General features: G+C 47.3%; 1 protein-coding gene across 1 annotated transcript in view; it reads right to left on the bottom strand.

Moving 5' to 3' along the window:
• Nucleotides 1-24803, bottom strand: part of kcnh4b (potassium voltage-gated channel, subfamily H (eag-related), member 4b) — a 40345-nt gene that overhangs the window by 7850 nt on the left and 7692 nt on the right. The window contains exons 2-12 of the mRNA XM_084485952.1: nt 23936-24169; nt 18568-18699; nt 17218-17354; nt 10359-10599; nt 8161-8318; nt 6894-7101; nt 5798-5992; nt 4924-5123; nt 4063-4312; nt 3439-3653; nt 734-772 (exon numbers count right to left, since the gene is read on the bottom strand). Of these exons, the coding sequence (XP_084342078.1) occupies nt 734-772; nt 3439-3653; nt 4063-4312; nt 4924-5123; nt 5798-5992; nt 6894-7101; nt 8161-8318; nt 10359-10599; nt 17218-17354; nt 18568-18699; nt 23936-24169 (2009 nt within the window). The remainder of the gene's footprint in view (nt 1-733; nt 773-3438; nt 3654-4062; nt 4313-4923; nt 5124-5797; nt 5993-6893; nt 7102-8160; nt 8319-10358; nt 10600-17217; nt 17355-18567; nt 18700-23935; nt 24170-24803) is intronic.

The following is a 24803-nucleotide window of genomic DNA, read 5'->3' as shown; positions in this document are numbered from 1 at the left end:
ATTGGCAGCGTAAACTGTTCAACAAAGTTACGTAAATGATGAATGAAAGATAACTTTAAGGTGGTGCTAATAGGAAATCAGTCATCAATATGCGATAAAGTAACTTCATTAACTGACTTTTTCGAAAAGGAAACCCATCTAGTTTATACAGTATGAGAAAACAGAAGTCCATAAGCATAGTTTGGCCAGAGATATAATGACACATTGGTGGTCTATGGCCTATAAAAGGCGCATCAAAGAACATAGTATGAAGGCCTGCATCATGTTTCATTTGTTTTTCATATGCTACATTGTATATAATTACACATATATATCTTTTTTCTAAAGCTATTACATGCTCCATCGTTAGTGAGCAAAGGAACTTCCATGGCTCTCCATTGAGTGTTGTTGACCCAGTTAGCTAGCAAGCTAACTCCAAGGGCCCCATCGCTGGCCAACTGCTTAATGAGTTTTTCTTCCAGGAGGTCCTGCCACTAACTATCCCTAGCCACTGGAAACACCACAGGGAGGCTACCTTCACAGAGCGCTCACACACACACCTATTAAAAAGAACGAGCGTTAGAAGCCCCTAGTAAAGCACAAAGGCAATCCTTACCCACCAATGGACGGTGTGCACAGAATAGATGTGTGTTGGCAATGCGTGACGTTCATTACTTCTAGGGAACACGAGGGGAGGGTTTGTGTTGTGGAATGACGTAAGGGGCGGATTAACGCAAAAGGGTGCAGAACTCACGTGTGACAGCCTGGGTGACCTTGTAAACCTGGTGAGGCCCTGTCGTGACAAGACGGAAAATAAGAGAGGAGTGAGATAAAACACAGCCACTGGCAACTGTCCTGGGTAGGAAGATATATATATAACTTCCCCACGAAACACACTCACCCTCATGCAGACACACGCACGCACGCACGCACGCACGCACGCACGCACGCACGCACGCACGCACGCACGCACGCACGCACGCACACGCACACACACACACACACACACACACAAATGTCTCAGTGGAATGAAGTGGCAGTGTAAAGTTTTTAAAAAGGCACTTTTTTCAAACAACAAATGACGATACTCGTTTTAGAGATTTATTCTTGAGCTGCTGCCAAGAATCTCCTTAATAACCCCCTCGCCCACTCAGAAGGCCACATTCTGTCCCAAAGGGGAGACTTTCGTACGGGCCATTATCCCCAAACAAGTCGCTCCCTGTTCCACCGTTGTCGCTATGCAAGCTCTTCTGTAATTGATCCTTCTGCAGCAACATGCCGAGGGAATCTGCCTTTTTCTCCAGTCGACTGCAGAGAAGCTGCTGGCAATTTGTTACAATTACCAGCGGAGGGATGCAACAGCAAACAGAGGCGTCCGTAAACCCCCTTATCCCCCCCCCCCCCCCCCCGACCCCCAGACAGGAGACCTGATGGATCCGAACCACGAACCATATGAACTTATCGTAGGAGTAAAAAAAAAACAGCCAACACTAACACCGCTAAAACCAATCTGAGCAGAGACAGGAGCCCGAGCGAGGACAAAGGATGGATGCGGTGATCATCCCTCAGTGGTGTTTCTACACAGCAAACTAGTTTATAAAAAAGTTGAAGGATTATGGAGAGGGAATAGAGCCACGCTTTGGTAGAACATAATGTTTTTTTCTTCCCGCTATAATTGAACTAGGAGGCTGTGTGAGGCTTGCTGTTTTATTTCCCTCTGTAGCGACATTTTCTGTCTGATATGTTGTGACACGTCGGGGAGTACGTCGTTAGACAGTTTATACAACTAAATTATCTCTGTGGAACATTGGCGAAAAGTGCCACGGATTTAACATAACATGAATTACTAAGGCAATAACAGCGCCATTATGAAGCAGCACACTTAAAACGACTCATCGCTCTGTGCCGCTCTCCTGCACCATTCCTGAAAGTTTTTGGTATTATTTGATGTCTCTCTTCGTTACTCAACGGGACTTAGTCGGATTAAGATGTTACATCTGCTGAATGCTAATGTGAGAGTAAATAATTCATTTAGAAACCATGATCACGATTTAGATTTGAAATGTCCTGTTTTCCAGATTTTAAAACATACAACCATGTTTTGGATATAAATATATATATATATATATAAACATATATTTAACAGAATATCATAAAAAAACACTGAAATTAAGCTCAAAGTGTAGTGGGTTTGATTAATGTCGGGCTCCTTGTTGCCAGGGCTGCGGGCCCCTCTGTTTCAGCAGATGCTCTGAGAGCAGACAATGGCCCTTAGTGGCTCCGCAACAGATCTTTATTCTACATCACCACATCTGTGCCAACTAATTAACAAGCGGACTAGTATATCAACTCGACTGACTTGCTTAGCTGCTAATAAACAGCATGCCCCATCATCAATGTGGTTGAACACACTATATCAGAAAGGAATAAAATAAAATATATGTATTAATTATTGTGTACAATTTTGTAGAATTAGACCACTCAACTGTCTTTGTGTTATTCTACTTTTAAAATGAATTCACAAATGCAGATTTGCTTACTTCATACTCTGGATGGGTAAATAAATGAGGGTGCACTCATCCTAGTATATACAGGGGGTGTTTGATCAGTTTGATGCACCAATCAGTTATCATCACTCTGGTGGTTCTCAGAAAATTATTGTTCTGCGTTGTTTGTTTTGTGTGTTGTTTGCTCTGTGAGAGAGACAGAGACAGGAGGGTTCTCTAGATGTGACTCATCGTATAATTTTATATTGAATAAAATAGATTGCCTAAATTGAGAAAGTACAGCACATTTTTAATTTGTGTGAGGGTTGGGTTTGGTGCGTGTGGGTGTGTACGGTCTAGATGTGTGTTCTGGCGTGTCTGTATATGTGTGTTTGTGTGTCAGCAAATATGCCCACTGTGGCATGGGCCCACACGCATTACCATGACAACCAGGCCCTTGCACGGTCCTAGATCTCTTTGATATTAAAGGGGAAGATTAAAACGTCTTCAAACAAAGATTCTGAAATACTCCATAGCACCATTTAGATGTTGTGAATTAGAATATTAGAATATTTGTCATTTAGATATTATCATTTAGAATATTGTCTATTTATCATTATATCTCATTTCCTTTTATCTGTGCCTTTCCCATGGATTACGAACACGTGTTGGGAACAGCGCTGCCTGTGTGTGAAATATTCCGGAGACATATCCTCTGGTTTGAGGCTGCTTCGTTAAAAAGAGATGAGGATTGTTTAAGCGGAGCATGAATATTTCAGACGGTGCTGAATTTAAAATATTGATTTCACAGGGTGGTTGGATTAAGGCTGAACGCTCCTGATTGGCTTAACCTGAGGATATCAACTGCAGCACAGACAATCTGTGCACAGGGGGAGGGGTGGGGTGGGGGGGGGGGGTGGGGGTGGTGGATGCGTGCAAAACGGCGAGTGTTTTGTGCGTGTGTGTATCCCACCTCGTCCTGGCTGCCCTGCCGCAGGTTGTAGGTGAGGTTGTGGTGGATCTCGGAGGTGAAGACGCTGGCGTACTCGGGGTACAGCTCCAGCACGTCCTTCAGGGCCCGCACGCTGATGTACTGGAGGTCGCAGTAGGTCAGCGCCTTGACGTCCGCGTTGGTCTTGATCACCTGCTCCGTGTCGGGCAGGTCCGAACCAATCAGATCCCCTTTACCTGCGAGAAGACAGAACACTGGGGGTTAGGGGTGTCTTGCTCAAGGTACGCCTACATGGTACAGCGACATACGGGATCAAACAGAAGAACCTTTTGCCTAGGATTCGAAAACACCAACTGTCGACATCCCTCCCCCAATGACGCTCATGCATTTTGATGCTCCATCAGAACTTTCCAAGTCCTCCTCATCACCAAGCCCATCACTCAGCCCATCCCTTCCCAGTGCTCTGGTTGCTAGGAGACCAAAAGAATCCAAACCTCACCCCTCACTCTTACTCCCCTTAACTCTCGCCCCTCTCCCCCCCACCCCCCACCCCACCCCCCCGGGCCCCCTTACCCAGTATGGCGAGCACCATCTCACCCCTCCCTCTCTTTGCCCCCCACCCCCCCCGCCGCCCCCCCCCCTTACCCAGCAGGGCGAGCACCATGCTGTCCCGCAGCACCTCCAGGGAGCCCGAGCACACAAAGTAGTCGGCGTGGAGGGCGTCGCCCTGCCGGATGAGGTACTCCCCGGGGGCGCAGAAGGACGTCTTGATGTGCAGCGAGAGGGAGCGCAGGCAGCCGCGGCTGGCGCCCTCGAACACGGGCAGCTGCAGGATGTCCTTGTTCAGGTGCATGGCGATGTCGGCGCGCAGCTCGTCGGGGAAGTCGTGCAGGAGCTGGCGGGGGGTCAGAGGTCGGAGGGGAGGGGCAGAGGGGGGAACGCGGTGCACGTTTATCACTTGGTTTGTTTGATGCTTTTATGAAGCGTCGTGATTCAAATTCCTACATGAGACTTTTCTTTCTTTCTTTCTTTCTTTATGCACACTGTGTACGTTCTAGTCTTTTGTTCAATATGCATGCATGATAGCATGACAGCCTGAACTGGAGTCAATGAAAAAAAATAAAACACGTATGCACAAATCGAGAAATAGAAATGGAAAAAAGACCTAGATCACACACACCCATACTGTACATACACCACACACACACACACACACACGCATGCACACACACACACACACACGCACCCATTGTCTCTCTCACAAACACAGACACACATGCCTACACAAACAAACAAACAAACAAACAAACAAACGCAGGGTTAGTTCCAAAGTTGCACGTACTATTCAAACCAAATCAGCGATTCTCTTCAATCATTGCTGGACCTTAGCAGTGCCACGCACAGCGCGCACACGCCACTGGGGTTTGGTTTTGGCTTTGGTCAGGGGGGGGGTCGGAGGGGGTTCAGAGGTCAGGGCGGGGGGCGGGGGGTGGGGGGTCACCGTACCTCGTTGGCGTCGATGCCGTTGTTGACGGACCAGGTGGTCTGGAAGTACTCCAGCATGCGCTGCTTGAGCTGCTGCGGCAGGCGGTGCACGCGTATGAAGTCCTTCAGGTCCTTCATGCGCGTGTGGTACAGCGAGCGCCGCGAGTACATGCGCTGGATGATGGCCGTCACGTTGCCGAACACCACGGCGTGCATGAGCGCTGCGCACAGGGAGGGAGGGGGGGGGGGGGGGGGGACATGAAACCCAGAAAAGGTTAAGGGGTACCGTGAACCCTCAGCTGCTTTGTAACATTAGAGAATACTGCTTCATAATTATGCGGGCCGTGGAAATAATCTTGAACTGTACGTCATGAGCCACACTGCAAGGTCAAATGGGGAAATGTAAAAACAAAGTTTCAATTTGTCATTAACTATACTTTTCTTATCTAAAGTGTTAACAAGTGAGGCGCAATAAGAGCATACGATCATATAATAAACTGTGGCACGTGGCACATTTTAGATCAAATAATCAGTTCTTTCAAAGTTGACGTTTAGTTGACAACGTTGCTTCCTTTGACATTTATAACATACAGCTGTCCTTCACTCACACCGTTCACTATAGATCTACACATCCTAGACGGAAAATGATTTCCACCAAAGCAGAACCACCATTTTAAAAATCCATCTGGAGAGGGCGAATAACAAAGGGCGCGTCCCGCCTCAACCCGACTCATCATCGGCCTTATCGACGCCACCAATCACCAACGACAACCGACAGGTCACATGGCACAGCACGTCCGAAACCTAACTTCCCGCCACGGCGCCACCGGCAACGAGGACGACACACACAGGAGCAAAAGACGCCGGCGACGACGACGAGTGCTCTCTGCCGTACCTCCGATGAGCATGGTGCAGACGGAGAAGATCTTCTCGGCGTCCGTGTTGGCGCACACGTTGCCAAAGCCCACGCTGGTCAGGCTGCTGAGGGTGAAGTACAGCGCCGCGATGTACGAGCTCCGCACCGACGGACCCCCCACTGTGCTGTTGGCAAACGGCGTCTCCAGGCGCTTGCCCAGCTCGTGGAGCCAGCCTGGGGAAGGGGGGGGGGGGGGGGGGGGGAAGCGGGAAAGGGGGAGGCATAAGGGGGGGGGGGGTTGTGGTTAGCGATCAGCGGTTCGTCGTTGGGGCCGCGTTTTTGCTGAACTATTTCGGGTCAGACGCTATCACTTCTGTGTCAGACACTGTCACTTTGTCTGGAAGCGCGACTGCGTTAGGGTTCGCCGCGATAGACCGGCTGCTAGCTTAGCCACTGGCCTAGCTGCTAGCCTAGCTTCTAGCATAGCTGCTAGCATTGCCGCTCGCATAGCTTTTAGCATAGCCAATAGGACGATTCTTTTTTTTTTTTTCCCAGGAAACTGACCTGTGTGTGAAATGCACACACAGGGAAGCATATAAACGCACAAACATACACACACACACAAGCTACTTGAGACGGTCCCCCCTTTTGATCATAAATATGTCAATATCTGTCTGTGGGCCTGCCTGTCTGTCTGCCTGAGGGTTGGTGGAACTGTCGACAGTAGGCAGTGTGGCATTAGTATCAGAGGAGGTATCTGCAGGGAATCTACCTGTCTGACAATGGTCACAAGACCAGAGAGAGGGAGAGAGCGATAGTGGGACAGAAAACGTGTGTGAGAATATGTTTTTGACTGTAACAGAGAAAACCACACACACACACACACACACACACACACCCAACTGCAATGTCCCCATAAACCACCCCCAACTCCCCATACCGACCCAGGATTTCCCCACAAACCACAAACCCATCTCCCTGCACCCACCCATGTTGTCCCCACAAACCAACCCAACGGCGCCCCCCAACACCGACCCACTGCATCCCAACAAAACCTCAATCTCCCCATAACCCCTCAAGCACGTCCCCACAACGCGCCGTACCCGCGCCCCCCCCCCCCCACACCGGTACCCACCGATGTCCCAGCCGTCGTCGTGGTGACGCTCCATCTCCTTGCGGCCGATGATGTACCAGATGCAGGCCATCCAGTGGGCCAGCAGGGCGAACACGGACATGAGCAGGGTGAGCACCATGGCGCTGTACTGGGAGTAGCGGTCCAGCTTCTGCAGCAGCCGCAGCAGCCGCAACAGACGCACCGTCTTCAGCAGGTGGACCAGGGAGGTCTGCGGGAGAGAAGGGGGGGGAGAAAGAGGAGGGAGAGGGGACAGAGGAGAGGGGAGAGGGGACAGAGGGAGAGGGGGATGAAGGGGGGGATACAGAGAGAGATGGGAAGAGGGAAAGAAAGAGAAAGAAAGTTATTTAAAACACAGTCGATTATAGACGGTGTCAGAAATGGCAACTTTGGGAAACACGGATAAAAGTGAACATTATAAAATAATATATAAGATAATATATATCATTTGAGATCAAATCAATACTTAAAGACCATCCAAGGACCAAGACCTTCTGTTAAATGAAATCATTCCACATGATAGGAGGACATTTATTTGATGTGCCTTCGCCTAAAATGGACCGAATGATAAAGTACACAATAATTTATTATAGCGCCAAATGGCCTCTTTCATCTAGTGGCAGCCAAGGATTTTGTAGCAACGTGTTGCTGCTTGTCTTTCATCAGGAAGTCTTTTTATCCCCGGAGGAGTGTCTGGATCTACAGAGGACAGGTTTTCTATTTAAAGGACAGCTCCATCTTCCATCGCCCCCTATGCTGGTGGAAAATATTTGGAAAATAAAAGCCCCGCCGTGTTTTCTGCCAACCACCAGACAGTGAGCCAAGTTAGCTTAGAGTCCAAAGTTAAAAAAAAGAAAAAGGATATGCTACATTCATTACAGAAATTACTGAAAAACCTTTGTATTTGCCGGCCTGAAAAGAGTTTAACTCATCATAAAAAGCGAACTTTCATCTAACTCTGGCATTATTCTCAACTGAAAAAACACATTGAGAACTCATGAATATTAATACCTTAAGATGAGATAACACAGTATTTTACTAATTCCAGACGGGAAATCGGATGTCACAACGTTAAGTACAGAACAGTCGCATAATTTAAAAGTGATCAAAAACAAAAATAGAATCTAAAATCTACGGAATAATTAAACACATGCAACACAATACAAAACAAAACAATACAAATACAATACAAAAAAACAATACAATACAAAAAATAGATACAGAAAACATGTCAGGCTTTCCCAAAGTACAAGTCCTGGTTTGTACCCACCACTGTGATGTTGAAGGCATAGAGAAGGTCAAAGGGCAAGGCGGCCACCAGGTCAACAAAGAACCAGGTGGTGGCATAGTGGAGGCAGATGGAGCGGGCCTCGTACACCACCTGACCCGACTGGCTGACGTAGGTGGTGCGGAAGTTCAGGATGATGTCTGCCAAGGCGAAACATTTAAGGGAGAAAACATAAAGAGGTTTTAAGAAACAGAATAAAACATGCATTATGTATGTATGATGAATTGTTTATGCTATGAAATACAATACTAGGAGTATAGGGCAGGTCTAGTCTAGTGGTAAGCGTGTTTGACCCTTCTGGTTCTGGGTTTGAACTCCAATGTCCTCCTTGAGCAAGATGCTCTAACCCTTGGCTGTTCCTTAATTTCATGCTGATGCCATGAGAACAAAAGTAAAGTCCCTTTGGATAAAACGGTTACCGCTACTAATACTAGTATTACTACTACTACTACTACTACTATTACTACTGCTACAAATAACAATTTAAACTTGTTCAACTGTTGAAAAGGGCTTCAAATCAAAACAGAAATACGACATAGTATAACAGAGTAAACCTATTAAATGTAGAGGGCTGTATGGGGAAAAGATGCTGCTGGGGGGGATAGTGAGTGAGGAGGGTGGAAGGGGTGGTTGTCAGTTCACGTCATGTGATGTGAGGATAGAATTCAGAGACCCACCCAAAGGCCAGGTTCTCAGGCTACATCATGCTACACAATGCACCACCATCGCTGCGTACGCCAGCCATAGTGGAGGAGCTGCTGGAAGGCTAGAAGGCTCTGGCCAAGTCAAGTTTGTATTCTACATTCTCCAAGGACGTCCCAGAAAGCCTGGAAGACAGTCTGAGGGCAGCAACAACTAGAGGACCCAGAAGGATGCATATCCCTGCTCGTTACTGTATACAAGAGGCGTCTTCCAATGTGGATAGATACATACGTACGTATGATTTACATATTTATAGTGCCACTGTCACTATATATATATATATATTATATGTGTATATATAAATTATATTTAACTAGAATATGCCCTTGTATATTCATCTGTCAACAGTATATTATAATTAATCTAGTGATTGCAAATTTTATCAAACAAATGGTATCTGTGGCTTTCACAGGCCTATAATTAGCCCACCCAAGAGTTCCATTCAGTCTGAATGAAATAATTGGATGGCCTTCCTGTCTCTGTACCTACCTAGCAGGCTGCCTGGGCGCACTCTGTCTGTACCCTTATTGCGAACGAGCAGAGTCTTCCACAAGGCTAAGCAGACCTATTGCTGACATTGCTGTCATTTGGGGGAGTGGCTTTGGAAGAAGGCCTGAAGGGGAAGGGATTTTTCCGTTGAGATACTTAGACAATCTGGTTTACTCAGGCTGATTTCAAATTGCCTAACCTAGCTTTTAAGTAAGCAGAGGATAATCATAATTCAAAAACGATTAACATAATGTATTACAATTATTAGAATGTGCCGACATAAACGGCCGGTAAATAAAAAAAAACATTTACCCACTAAATGTTGTATTACAAATACATCCCTACACCCCTACAGCCATACCATAGCCAGACAGCTGATACCCCTCATGTTTTTATTTATTCAACAGTCACTCGTGCTGAACAATGCCCAGCTCTGTGTTCAGAGCAGGACTTAGCTAAGCTTGTCCTTGACACAAAGGTCTGCAGGCGTACAGAAATAACAGCCTGTGACTACATCCGCTTAGCACTCTTCTTCACTTTAAACCCGGCGAGGGTAACGCGTGACGCGGGGACATTTATATTTCATGTGGTTTTACAACTTAGACACACGGTAGTCCACCATTAGGAAAGAAGATTAGAAAATAAAGCAATTTCGCTCGGGCCTGCCATCATCAGCTTTTTCAAACTGCTTTTAATTATTAAATACTCTTTTTTTTTACCTTGTGGGGAACTGACGCAAGATATTAAAATCCCATTATCAAATTATATAACGCTGGGAGAGCAATATCCAATATACATCAGGAAACTGGAGACAGGTGAAAATGATAAGCGTTGCGCTTTGGCGATTCATATCTGATTGCCTAAAAAGCCAAAAAAGTTTACAGCAGATGTAAAGGGGGTCATTGATACATTGACCTCCATCTCGTCCAAACTCACTCCGGGAGAGCGGAACCAAACGAAAAGTTATCATTTATTCAAACGACTTTCACCTAGGATGAAGAGCATCTCGACGGCGATGTCGCTGACGATGGTGGAGCGGGCCGAGGAGTCCACCTCGTCGTAGGGCGTGAAGCTGACGTTGTAGGGCACGGTGACGGCCACGTAGAAGGTGGCCAGCAGGATGAGCCAGTCCCACAGGGCCTTGGACACGCTGTAGTGCAGCAGGATGAGCCGTGACTTCTGCACCGAAGCCACCTTGTACTCGGGCAGGGAGGGCTTCTCAAACATGTTCTGGAGGCGGGGGAGAGGAAGCGGGGGGGGAGGGAGAAAGTGAGAGAGAAGGGGGTAGAAGGAGGGAGGGAGAGAGAAGAATGGTGGAAGGGAGTGAGTGAGAGAGAAGGGGGGAAAGAGGGGGAGAGGGAGAGAGGGGGAGATAATGAGAGAGAATCTATTTATTGAAGTGTATTCAGAATAATCCATCAGCCCCTATGTTTTTTTTGTCCTTTCTGCTACTTACAGAGAGCCGCAGAGAGGAGGGAGTAATATTTGGTGATGAGGCCATTTGCATTTTTGGATAATAGGAAATGTAAGGACAGACAAGCACACACACACACACACACACACAGACACATGCATCTACACACGCGTGCGCAACCTGTCAGAAACGCACAACAGTCGAGAGGGCCGATAGCCAGATGTTCAGATGCATTTGAAAAGCTGCTGAACTGAATTATAATTCCATGGATATTGCAGGGCTAAAATCTGCCAGCGTAAACACATTGTGAATGTCAAGTGGCGCTTAGATGAGTTTGCCGAATGCTAATATCCCGCGACAAAGGACGGTGCAGGTTAAATACACATGGAGATGAATCATGCCTCTATAAATGACCGGCATTCAATTAAATGTCGCACGGAGGACGATGGAGAAAGTTAGCAGCACCCACAGACATCACACTTTCAAGACGAGGTCGGTCGTGACCAGACACGATCAAACATCATCACACCACACATCCACCAGGCCCTTCTCTGACCGTGACCAATGAGGTGACCAACGAGTCGGCGCATTGGTCACCGTCACCGTGGTTAGCTGGCGCCAAACAAAATGATGATCTCCTGGTTTGCGAGGGTCCGCCTCCCAGAACAGGTCAAAGGTCAGGCCTACAGTGAATGAGGCGATAAGATGTTATCTCTGTGAGCCACATTGGTTGAGTTGTAATGACGATTTTGGGGGCTAGAAAGTTAATCACTCTATACGGTAATACACAATCTGCTTTGTTAAACTTTTTTATGTTATGTATATATTTTACAATCTTTGACGTTAGAAAAAGGCCTCCATTATCGAGTTATAACCAAGGCCTTTATTTTCTGCACCATATCAGACAAGATAATCTTTCTTGTACTTTCTTGTCTTTTCTCCTGTCTCATATTATTAGAGACACACTAAAAAGGCTTTTACAATATCGGTTTATTAGCTATGTGGCTTCCAAATCATTTAATAACTTCCCCTTGCTGCTCAATTTGTTCTGCGATGATGAAGGTAGGAATTAAAATCCAGAACACTGAAATCCCATTCCGTCTAATGCGCTAACGAGATGAAAGCCACTTCACATCGTCGTCATCTTCTAGAGCCCGGGGGGCATCTGCAGGTCGAACACCAGTGCCTTGCTCGAGGACGAGGTGGGGAGTGTCGAGCAAAAACCCACCTCAAAAGACGTGGGTTAACGTGGTACCACAGCGCCTGCATGTTAAACGCTATTTAACATATATAACTTGTAAGCAAATTACTGTGACACTAGGCCAACCACTGGGCTAAGATGTTAACCACTCTGCCCCCATGTTAACCACTCTGCCCCCATGTTAACCACTCTACCCCCATGTTAACCACTCTGCCCCCATGTTAACCACTCTGCCCCCATGTTAACCACTCTGCCCCCATGTTAACCACTCTGCCCCCATGTTAACCACTCTGCCCCCATGTTAACCACTCTACCCCCATGTTAACCACTCTGCCCCCATGTTAACCACTCTGCCCCCATGTTAACCACTCTACCCCCATGTTAACCACTCTACCCCCATGTTAACCACTCTACCCCCATGTTAACCACTCTACCCCCATGTTAACCACTCTGCCCCCATGTTAACCACTCTACCCCCATGTTAACCACTCTGCCCCCATGTTAACCACTCTGCCCCCATGTTAACCACTCTACCCCCATGGTAAATACCGGTTAAGATGCTAACTACTGTGCCACCATTCAAGGAAAGTTCAATGTTTTCGTGTTTGTTTTGTGTTTCGAACGACCTTAAAATCCCCACGTGTGTTCATCATCAGCATTTATTTCCGCGGTAATGCTGCGTTTTGGGGGAGACAGCAAAAGCCTGGTTATGTCACGTCTATTACATCACGGACGTCACGCTATACCGACCCCACCTTTAACCTCCCCCCCCGGGCGCTCCACGCAGTCCCTGTCAGGGATTGGAAGGAAACAAATGTGTCAGAACATGTGACGCGACCACAGCTGATCTTTCTGCGTCATTAGCCCTTAGCCCTAGTCCCCAAAGTCTTCCCTTCCGACTACACCCCCCCAGCATGCTTTGAGCTGTGTTCCAGTTGCGGAGGCTTGTCCTTGACGTGAGTGAGGAGACACATGGCTGCCCCACGTGACCTCAACCTAAACACTTCTTACTTACTTACTGACACTAGCACAGAAGCTATTATGCTATTCCTGAAAAATATTACTTCAATACCACAGACCATGCATTCAAAAGCAGAATAATCAATAAGTTACTATTTTACATTTACTTTAACATATTGACAAAACTATCCAAAAGTCGCCAGGAGAAAATGATCAAGTAGCCTATATTCGAAGTGATAACTTATTATACATCCATGAGTGGCGTATGCAGACACAAACGTTCCCGTTTATATATTTGTGAAGGCAGCTAACTTTTGGATTTGCACCATCAAACTGTTCCTGAAATTAAACACTTGTTGGACAGTTGACCGCTTGAGTTTTGCCCATCTCGTTTCTGATTGGGTGGCTGGTAAAAAGTGAAGCCACAGTGAAGACAGCCGGGCTATTCTGAAGGGTTCAAAGATCCCCAGCCTGAAGCGCGTCCTTCTGTTCCTCCATGGCTCTCTCGGAAGAGAAGGGCTCTGTGAACCTTTGTGGATAGCATTGCACCTTCTCTTTCAGCCTACAAATAGACCTTCTATTCAGAGAGCCAAAGATCGGCAGTGGAGGAGTAAAGGCCCACTGCCAGGGACCGGCTGCTGATCAGGGCCTGGGAGGAGGGGGCGGGGGGGGGGGGAGAGAGAGAGAGAGAGAGAGTGAGAGAGTGAGGTAACAGGAGAGTTACACACTGACAGGTAGAGAGAGAGAGCGAGAGAGTGAGAGAGAGAGACAGAGAGAGACAGAGACAGAGACAGAGACAGAGAGATTAAAAGGCAGTCAGACAGCTACACAGAGAGAGAGATGAAGAGAGAAATAATTGAAAGAATAGAAAGAGCAAGAGGAATAGTCAATGACGGAGCCTTCTGGCACGGAAAGCATGGAGTGCATGGAGTGACATACAGTAGGTGACGGAGGAGAGGGAGAGGGGGGATTAACGGGAAAGGATGGGAGAATGGGAAAGCGGGCCTCGCCTTCATAATCACAGAAAGGGGAAGAATGACGAGACGGAGAGGAGAAGATGATGAAAGAGAGGAATTAGAAGGAGAGCGAGAAAGAATGGAGGAGAGAAAAGAGAGAAGTCAGGAGGTGTTAAGGTGGAGCGGAGGAGGATGGTGGTTGGAATGACAGATGGAAGAAGAGATGGGAGATGGAACAACAGCAGGAGAGCGAGCGGATCAGGGGAGAGAGAGAGAAAGGCCAACAGGGGACGAGAGGAGAGGAGGGAGGAGAAGAAGAGAGGATGGAGGAGAGGATGGAGGAGGAGAGGAGGGAGGAGAGGAGGGAGGAGGAGAGGAGAGGATGGAGGAGAGGAGGGAGGAGGAGAGGAGAGGATGGAGGAGAGGAGGGAGGAGGAGAGGAGAGGATGGAGGAGAAGAGAGGATGGAGGAGAGGATGGAGGAGAGGATGGAGGAGAGGATGGAGGAGGAGAGGAGAGGAGAGGATGGAGGAGAGGCAGAAAGGAGGAGGGATCGATGAAGATAACCTGCCTCATTAGAATATTCCCTCAAGAGCAAAGAATAGATTATTGCCAGTCACACACACACACACACACACACACACACACACACACACACACACACACACACACACACACACACACACACACACACACACACAGTGACAGCCCCTCCACCAGGGAGGTCTTCCCTGTTCCAGTGGCCCCGGGCCCCTCCAGGGCCCACCAGGGGCCTTCACTCTGGCCCCTGTCTACTGCAGCTGTCCATTCAAGGCCGGGCAGCATCCTGTTTTAGTAGAGCTCAGTACACAGGCCTGTACACAAGCAGAATGGATGCTACTGTACAGCATTTTTATTTTCCCATGATGCATTGCGTTTCCCCTTAGATTGCCTACACATATCAATCTCTGAGCCTAGAGTCTGTCCATCCATCTGTCTGTCTGTCTCTTCCTTTGTCTGTCTCTCTGTCTGCACCCTCACAGTTTATATTCCTGAGGTCAACATTATCAAGTCAACATTACACTTGTTGACTTGAGTATTCTCTTTGTGCCCACCAGACCACAACACTAACTTTGTAGAATGGTGCAATGTATATATCAAACAATATATACATTGTAACACTTTAACAAAAAGGGTACACTAGTTAACCATTCATTGACATAAGTTAGTGCAGTAATAAGCATTAACAACACAATTAACTAACAGTTAAAAAACGGTTTATTAATGGTTTTGTTACATTATTTGATTATGGTTAACGTTTACCATATTAAAGGATGTATAAAATAATACATCAGTTAACGTGAGCACCATCAGTCAATGATTAATTAGACATGAGTTGACTTCTTAATTAACTATTAGCAAATTTTTTGCTGATGCTTATTACTTCATTAGAGTACGTTTAAATAAGCCAGAAAAATTACAAACATTGCATCCGAAAATCGGTCCACAAACTATATACAATATATTAATATAAATAATAAAGTGTTGAATGAGATTGGTTTGGGTGGCCAATAACATTTTCGGGGGGGGGCATTTGCAACCGTTTGGCTGGGAGCCACCCCTCCTCTCTTGGTTCTCTCCGACGGTCAGAAACAAGCATCCGTACTTCAGGTTTCCAGCCAGGCACTCTGGGAGAGGCAGCAGCCCCCTCTCTCTTATTGCACACCCCTATTGAAATGCTAACGTGATGATATGCAAATGAGAGGGCTTGCACAGCCAGGTGTGTTGTAATAGCAAAGTCACCTGACTTGTTAGCATAGCGTGTAGTGTGCATAGATAAACACACACACACACACACACACACACACACACACACACACACACACACGTGCGCGCGTGTGCGTGCGTGCACACGGTCCTCTGTGGGGCTGTGGTGAGTGGGGGATGGTCTCATCACGGTAATTGCCAGCAGTTTCAGCTCAAATCAGAGCAATGGTGGTGGTGTGTAAACTGTGAAAGAACCAACGTCATCGCGTGCGACGTCGATGTCACTCGACGTCGATGTCACTCAGGCAGACGCTGTGACCTCGGCCTATCAGACGATCTCCTCCTGGGGTGAAAGAGGGGGATTACTGTCCTCTGAGCGACCTCCGCTGTGGAGCTGTACGTGAAAGTGAGCGTTTCCAAGGACAACGTTAACGCAAACACTTTGAAGGAGCAGTGCTGGAAAAAGTAGGGCAAGGGGGTAGTCTTAACTGGTTTGAAGTCACGTCTTAGCCGAAAGGTTCTGGGTTTGACACCCCAAAGCTAAATGTGTGAAAGTTGATGATCGATGCTTCACATTCAGCAGCAGGTGGTGTCAGCCATTTGAAGTCAAAAGCTTGGCGTCAGGAGCGGTTAGGACCTGTCTTTGACCTGTCTTCCACCCACTGAATACCCCAGAACAACAACGTGGGCGGTCTCAGTCAGGTGTCCACAAATAGCGGTGTGTTTAAATATACGCCCGGGCATGTGGCTTGCTGTTTCTGGGTTGCATTGTGTGTTTTCTAGGTAAAAAAAACGTCTACTTTTAGGAGGCTGCCGTCAGCGATGCCGGAGGAAGGAGGACATGCACATGTACGGTGGCTCTCAAGGGGGACGGGCTGCGCACTGTGTCTTCCTGTCCGACTCCAGACGCGTGTGAACATCAGGACAGTTCCAAAGCGGCGGTCGTTCAGAGGAGATTATTCCCCCCTCTTTCTCACCAGAACATTGATGACAAACTGAAGTAAAAACAAATGCCCTCCCTGTGGTCCCCACATGCGCAAGAAAGATGTATGTGTGTATGTGTAAATGTAGTCACTCCTTTGAATCCCTTTTAAAGGGCCCCTATTTCAGCCCCAGGAGTTGCGTCACGTCATCATTCTAGCCAAAGTGGCTGAGGAGGAGGGGTATGCGGGGTTTCGGGGAAAGCAATGCATGATGGGCGTACGTCCTCATAGGTACTCATGTTGGCCACGGTGCAATGCATCAAGGGAATAGGCCCTCACTGCCTAGTACTCAACACCATTGTGATTGGAACGATGGGCAGGATGGAGGGGGGGGGGATTTGGTTGTTTGGCGAGCAAAGCATGAAGGGAGTACATCCTCAAATGTACTGACATCGGACAGGTCGCAATGCATCATGGGAATGCACGCTCACAACTGCTACTCATCAGCATCGAATGACGAGCAGCGGTTCACGAGCAAAGTGGCGCGTTGGCAGGAGGGACACGGGGAACGGGGGGGGGGGGGTGGTCAGTGTAGCTGTGGAAAGCAATGCATGATGGGTAGTGCGTCCTTTTCCCCCGGCTCACTTACGTTGGCGAGGTTGACGTCGGCGCGGCCGCGGCGGGAGAAGTGGCTGGTGAGGTGGTGGAGGACGGTGTGACCCCGCTTCCGCGCCTCGCTGAAGTGGGAGCTGCTCTTCCGGCTCCGTCTCCTGCTGTCCTCCGACACTGGTGACCGCCATCGCCGCCATCGCCATCGCCGCCGCCGCCACGCGACCCGGGGTCACCGGAGAGAGAGGGGGGGGGGGGGGGGGGGGAGGGGGGAGGAGGCCAAGGAGCAAGGGGGGGTAAATGGAGGAACGTTTTTTTTGTCATAAACTAAAATGATCGTTAATTAATAACTAATACTTCATACTAGTTCTAGTTCACCTAGGTGAACTAATACTCTAATACTAGTTCACCTGGTGGGTTTAAACTAAATCCAAGCGATGTCATTCTGGCGTCTGAGTTATTTTTTTTGACATTATAGGATTCCTGAAGTCAAGTGTCTGATTTAAAAAAAAAAAAAACTGCAGCACTTTCTCAATCCGATGGAAATTGTATATGAGGCTAAGGATGGGGGTTTGTCTCCAGCAGCTAGAAAGACGCCTGAGGATTCTTAATGCTAGCAGTGCGTTGCCAAGGGCAACCCACTGGGATGGCAACTAATGACATTGAGGGAAACTGGTGTATTTGTGGCGGGAACTTTGTGACAAGTTCATAAATCCCAGTTTAACTCTTTTGGCTTGTACGATACATTCCCTCAGCTCAAAGTTGTTCAGAAAAGAAACATAAAAATGTTAATGCATGTTATTCTACATCTCTTAAACATAGCCAAGAGGCTGGAACATGTTGCACGTTGCCCCTACACTTGAAATACCAACAAAAAACAACATTTACTGATTTATTTTCACAGAGGGGTTAGAGGTTACAGCGTCTAGGCCTAATAAAGAACTAGAGTAATAATAACAACAGAACTATCGTGATCTCTGAAAACACTAATTACTAATACTGATTTTGATGTACCGGGGCAGGGCAGTAGACTGACCCCCCCCCCCCTAGTGAAGTCTACTACCCGGGCCCGGGCACATGGAAGCATAGCAGACCCATAATCAGTGTTCTGAGCGACACCTGTGTTTGCGCCCCCATCCCCCAGTGACCTGCCAGGGAACAGACCCAACGGCGGGCCGGTTCCACTCCGCAGCGCACCAGCTACATCTAAATCTAAATCCCATTTTCCCACGCAGAGGAGCGGATCTGGTTCTCGGTTGGCCAATCAGCGGGTAGAATATGCAGGTAGAACACGACAGTGACAGACTGGAGCGCTGGAACGTGGGAGAGGCAGGGCCCCGCCGTCGTAAATCACATCCCGCGGCGATGAGGAGAGGAGGGAGGGGTTCACCTTCTTTCCTGCCGCTGTGGTGGGCCTTCCCGTAGGTGTCGCTGATGTCCTTGAAGGAGAAGAGGAACAGCACCATCTCCCCCTTCTCGTTCTTGATGGGGACGATGTCCAGCAGGCACCAGAAGGCAGTGCCTGCAGGAGAGACCAGTGGGAGAGACCAGTGGGAGAGGCCGTCAGGATTACAACCTGTTTTTTTCTTTTTTCACAATACATTCATTTCTTTTTTTTTGTTGTTGTTGCAAAAGACAGATTTTTTTTTTGTTTGGTGCAAAAGACAGATTTTGAAACTTAATCAAACTATACCAAACATCCCTTCCCTCTCTGCTCCCTCACTACCTATGTTTCTCCGGCATGGAGAAGTGTTGCATTCACAACCTGTGATTGACAGGTAAGATGGGTTCCCCAACCCAATCAGGGAAGAGCATGGTCAGAAATGACCCAGGGGTGGTCTCAAATCTAAATCACCTCATGCTCAAGCTAACTTCAACTTCAATAGCTGATGGATAAATTGGCTATTTCTAACACCTTACATAGCTCTTAAAACGTACCTACAGAACCTTTAATAGCTGTTATTAAAGTCTAACTAGTTTGAAGTGCCATAGCCATCCGTCAGCTATTAGTGAGTGAGAGGCTCTCTGTTGATTCTAGACCGCTCCTGGTTATTTGACTGTTTCTGATGATATGGGTTCAGGGGTTCATCTCATCAGAAATGGTCAGATCTTGCCTGTCAATCACATTTGCACACACAGTTCAATCATTGTCCACCACAGGGGGTGGGAGGACCCTTCTCAATGATGGAGAAACCTGAAGGGACTGGGACAGTGGAGAGGGAGGGAGAGATTCTTTGGGATTTATATTTTCCAAATCTTGCTCTGGTCTACTCTTTTCCGCTCTCTCTCTTTTGCAATTTTCAAATCTTACTTAAACATACATTAACATCACAGCACACTCTAAGCTATATCAACATTCACTGCTTTCAAAGTCCATACACTCTTGCCAAATTAGAGACTTTTTCTCTGGAAATGTACTTCTCTCTAGACCAGCATTTCATAAACTATGGGCTGGGACACACAATGGACCGGGAACCACAATGGGCCGCGATTTGACACAAGTGGCAAAGATCACTGTTTGGTTTTCTGTTAGGTTGGGTACAAACAGACAAACTGAATTTTCTCTAGACCAAGGTCGGCTAAGAGCTCTTGTCCACTTTCTTCCAGCACAGTAAATTGGACCGTTCTCCTGAACGAGTCCAAAGTCCAGGGTCTTGATCTGTTGTTGTGTACAAACTCCTCCAGACATAAAAAAAAAACAAGCACACCCAATTGGGGCATTCAACTGAATACATATATTTTTGTTTCTTTGGACACTCCCATGAACAGCGCATTAAAGTACCTTCCTGATTCTCAGTGCTCGCTGCATACAGATAGGTGGATAGGTAACCTTCAGCCTGAAGGGCAATCACACAGAGAACCCTCGCTGTTGCTCAGACGATAGAAACATAGAATTAGAACAAGGTCAAGGTCCATGACTCTCGCCTCTCTCTTAAAGCATCACTGAACACACACACACACACACACACACACACACACACACACACACACACACACACACACACACACACACACACCTTTTGCTTTTAAATGTTTTAATGTTAGAATTTCTTTATTTAGTTTTGTATCTTATTATTTCAAGTGTCTTCACTATTAAGAAAAGTCCTATATGACTTATTAGTATCATTATTAAGTAATGAATCAACCTGGCGTCTTTTACTGGAGTTTAAATCTTAACATTGAGCCTTTTAACCAGATCCTTTGCGGTATAGGCTCCCGGGGTCGTTTTCAGCAGATACAAATTTCCCAGCGGCAATCTACAGAGAAAACACATTCCAGGTCGCTCCGACTCAGTAGCATTTCACTTCGGGTAGTTCTTCAAAGGCCTTTAAAGAAGCAATGGTCTCAAAGGGCTTCACAGGCACACAGTTAAGATGAAACGCGGTGACTGTGGAGCGGCGACTGTGATCCACCCGGCAGTCAGCCAGCCATACATCCTCATCTATCATCATTCATGTGCCACATATTTATTAGTGTTATATCTTCATGGACAGGACAGTGAAGACAGACAGGACAGTGGAGACAGACAGGACAGTGGAGACAGACAGGACAGTGGAGACAGACAGGACAGTGGAGACAGACAGGACAGTGGAGACAGACAGGACAGCGGAGACAGACAGGACATTGGAGACAGACAGGACAGTGAAGACAGACAGGACAGTGGAGACAGACAGGACAGTGAAGACAGACAGGACAGTGAAGACAGACAGGACAGTGAAGACAGTGGGCTGAAGAAGAGAGGGACTGACGTTTGGCCCAGGTCCGCAGTGGGACTCCACCATGGGTTCCCACCATGGGTCTACGCTACAAGGCGTACAGGCTACAGGGTTAGCAGCCTAGCAAGTGGAGTCGGCTCTCCCCTCCGCTTTCATATCTGACACTCAATCTGTCCGTCTATTCTATTCTCTCTATTCTCTATCAGTTCATCGAGCCATCAATTAATCTAATTAATCATCAGTTCATCCTTCCATCTATCACCTATTCCTCAGCTCATCATCTGTCCATCCTTCAACTTGTTTATCCGTCTTTCAGTCACGCCATCAGTCCATTCATCTATTCATTCATTCACCAGTCCATCCATCCATTCATATGTCCATCAGTCCATCAGTCCATTCATCCATCCATGTAACCAACCATCCATCCTTCCTTCAACTTGTTCATCTGTCAATCAATCGTTCTGTTCATTTATCTAAGCTATCCAGTCATCAATCTATCTATCGATCCATTCATCCTGTCATTATTAATCTTTCCATTCATCATGAATTATTCATTATCTATTCATCCATCCATCTACCCCACCATTCATTCCTTCACTCATCCATTGTTTTTTTATCAATCCAATCATGCACCATCCTTGTATCCAACATCATCAAACCACCCGTACAGCCACTCTTAAACCAGTCCATCAGTCCATGCTATCAGTCCATGCTATCAGTCCATGGCCGTTTCTCAATACCAAGTACGCGGACTACGTTCTCGCGGACTTGGAAGTACGTACTTGGCAAGTCCGGACTTTCAAGTACGGACTTCCGAGAACGCGAGTACGCACTCTGCAATTGGAACAGCAGCGGACTCGATGATGCATTCTGGGATATTTAACGGTCCCAAGTCCACACGAGTCACCTCCGATGCATCCTCGGTAGAACGGCCTCATCGAGAACGCATCGAGAACACTTCCGGGTTTTACGACAGTACTCGCGTACTCGCGTACTTGGAATTGGAACAGTGCTTGGGCCACCACTGATGACGTTTATCGAGAACGCAAGTACACGAGAACACACGAGAACGCAAATTGAGAAACGGCTCATGCTATCAGTCCATGCTATCAGTCCATCCTGCAGAGCCAGGCTGTATCCCAGAGAGGGAGCGTGTGAAGAGGAGGAGAGTGCAGCTCTCTGCATCTCCACGGCCCTCCACCCCTGAGATAAAAGGAGGGCGAGACGGGGGAGGCCGCAGACGATGGGTCCAGGGCCTCGTCTCTCATTAGCAGGACCCTTCAACCAGAGGACCAGATGTGTGTGTGTGTGTGTGTGTGTGTGTGTCTGAGAGAGAGAGAGAGAGAGAGAGAGAGAGAGAGAGAGAGAGAGAGAGAGAGAGAGAGGAGAGAAGAAGAAGAAGAAGAAGAAGAAGAAGAAGAAGAAGAAGAAGAAGAAAGGAAGGACCAAATATAATCACAGCAGGATAGAAAAAACGACCAAACAAACAAAACCATTCAGAAATAGAACTGAAGAACAGACGGACGCGGCAGAGGAAGGAAAAACAAAACGAACAAAATCACAAAGTAAGGAAAGACAGTCAGGAAGAGTGACGAGCCAAAGCAAGATAGTAACCAAAGATGAGAGAAGTGTGCGTCGATGTTCAGCAGGTTTCTTCCAGCAGTCTTCACAGCAGATGTTAGGCACAGCGCTGGAGATGAATGCGTGAGTGAGCTCTTAACAGTAGCCCTAATGTCTCTCTCTATTTATCCTCCTCTGACAGCCTGGTGTGCTTCCCTCTCTCTCTCTCTCTCTCTCTCTCTCTCTCTCTCTCTCTCTCTCTCTCTCTCTCTCTCTCTCTCTCTCTCTCTCTCTCTCTCTCTCTCTCTCTCTCTCTCTCTCTCTCTCTCTCTCGGAGAACGGGGAAAGGTCTAATGAAGACGATAAAAGCACCATCATTATAAGTCTCACCCACCAGGGCGCTGCTACAGCTTTTTGTGTAATTAGCAACACAGAGGGGCTCCCAATGGACAACCTGTTGGGGCCCCCAAGGGTCCTATGAGGCCCCCACCCCCCATCAGGGCAGATTGAGGGGCCTGTCGTCCTCTGTACACTATTTATGCAAAGCAACTTTCCGTGATTCCTTTTAAATCCATGCCCTTAAGGACCAGGTGGGGGCTAGGCATCTTGCTCCGGTATAAGGTGAGGACGTCGTCGGGGATCGAACCCAGAACCTTGGTCAAACATCCAACACACTAGACTGTCCTGTCCTTGCTTTATAGGACAACAGCTCAGTGTTTTGGTTAAGCTGTCAGCACAGTACAACATGTGAAACAACTGTGTTTGTGCGTGTGTGTGTCGGTGTGTGTGTGTGTGAGTGTGTGTGTGTGGGTCTCAGCCAGTGCACTGACCCAGACACACAGAGACACACACAGACACAAAACAGGCTTACACATATACACACACAAACAGTCATGTTGTTCTTCAAGCTCAACTGGAAAAAAGACTGCGTGTTTCCTTGGTTACAGAGGACATTTTATGAAATAATAAATGCTGAACAAATTATCCGAGCACCTGCACATTATTCTGAATGTTTAATTCAAAGAGCAGACAAAGAATATCTTAAAACAAAGTTTATCTTTCTAATGTTGATTCAGTGTGTGCTACTGTGTAGCCATGAATCCACCCCTTCACTCAGTCACTCACAAAAACATCATCTGTGTAGCCATGCATCCATCCCTTCAACCACAGATCCATCCTTATAGGATTCATCTACACATCTATCCATCAAGCTAGCATCCACCCACTCGTTCCCTCACTCATTCATCATGGTGCCCCTCAACTTCCACCATCGTATCTTTAATCAATCGTATATATCCATTGATCCATCCTTCCACTCATTCATTCATCCATCATGCATCGAGCCATCAACCCATCCATCCAGTCATTCATCCATCCATCATGCATCTAGCCATTCACCCATCCCTCCACCCCATCTCACCCCTCCACCCCCTCTCACCCCTCCACCCCCTCCCCCCCCCTCCACCCCCTGCCCGGCGGTACCGTTCTTGCGGTAGAAGTGGACCTCAGCCTGGTACTCCTCCCGGCCCTCCAGGGCCTTCTCCATCTGCTGGGCTACCAGCTCGCTGGTATCACCGCCGTACAGGAAGCGGCAGCTGCAGTTCTTCTGCATCACCTCCGTGCGCGCGTAGCCCGTCAGCTCGCAGAAGCCGTCCGAGCAGTACACGATGGGGTAGCCACGGTGACCCTGGGCGTTGCCCAGCAGGAAGTTGCTGTCTGGAAGAGGAGGGGAGACGAGGAGAGAAGGAGGGTTTTAGTGTGCTGCTCTCCCGGTGAAGGACACTAGCTAGCGCTATATTCGCTGCATACTTGCTAGAATGGCATTATTTGTATATTAGTGAGAATGGTATTAGCTACTTTATTTACATTTAGGGCATTTAACAGATGCTTTTATCCAATGCAACTTAAAATGAGAACATTTGTCAGAAGAAACACAGTAAAGATGTTTATAGAAACAAGTGGAAAGCACTAACAATTGTAAGGGTACCCATTGCCCCTATACAACAAAGACAGCTAGGATAAGATGCTACACAATGATAAGTACTATTTTTAAGTACCAGGACGTACAACATACAATAAGTGCATACATTAAGTGCCAAAGTACATTAAGCGGTATTAGTAATATATATTAGTAATATATCAGCTATACATTAGCAAGCATGATATTAGCTTTATATAAGCTAGCAGGATATAGTGTATATATTAGCTAGTTGTTAGCAAAGAGCATGATATTAACTAACTTGGTGTGTGTAAATGCCAACATAGCTTGTTTTCAGGACCAAGGACAGTTCTTCAGCAAAGGACAAAAACGTCAACTTAAGAACAGTAGGCCTATCTCAGACGACCAGTG

This window comes from Micromesistius poutassou, assembly GCF_964030765.1.
Source record: "Micromesistius poutassou genome assembly, chromosome: 21".
Classification (NCBI taxonomy): domain Eukaryota; kingdom Metazoa; phylum Chordata; class Actinopteri; order Gadiformes; family Gadidae; genus Micromesistius; species Micromesistius poutassou.
The sequence above is the reverse complement of the archived record's forward strand: the minus strand, read 5'-3'. Positions and strand labels throughout refer to the sequence as shown.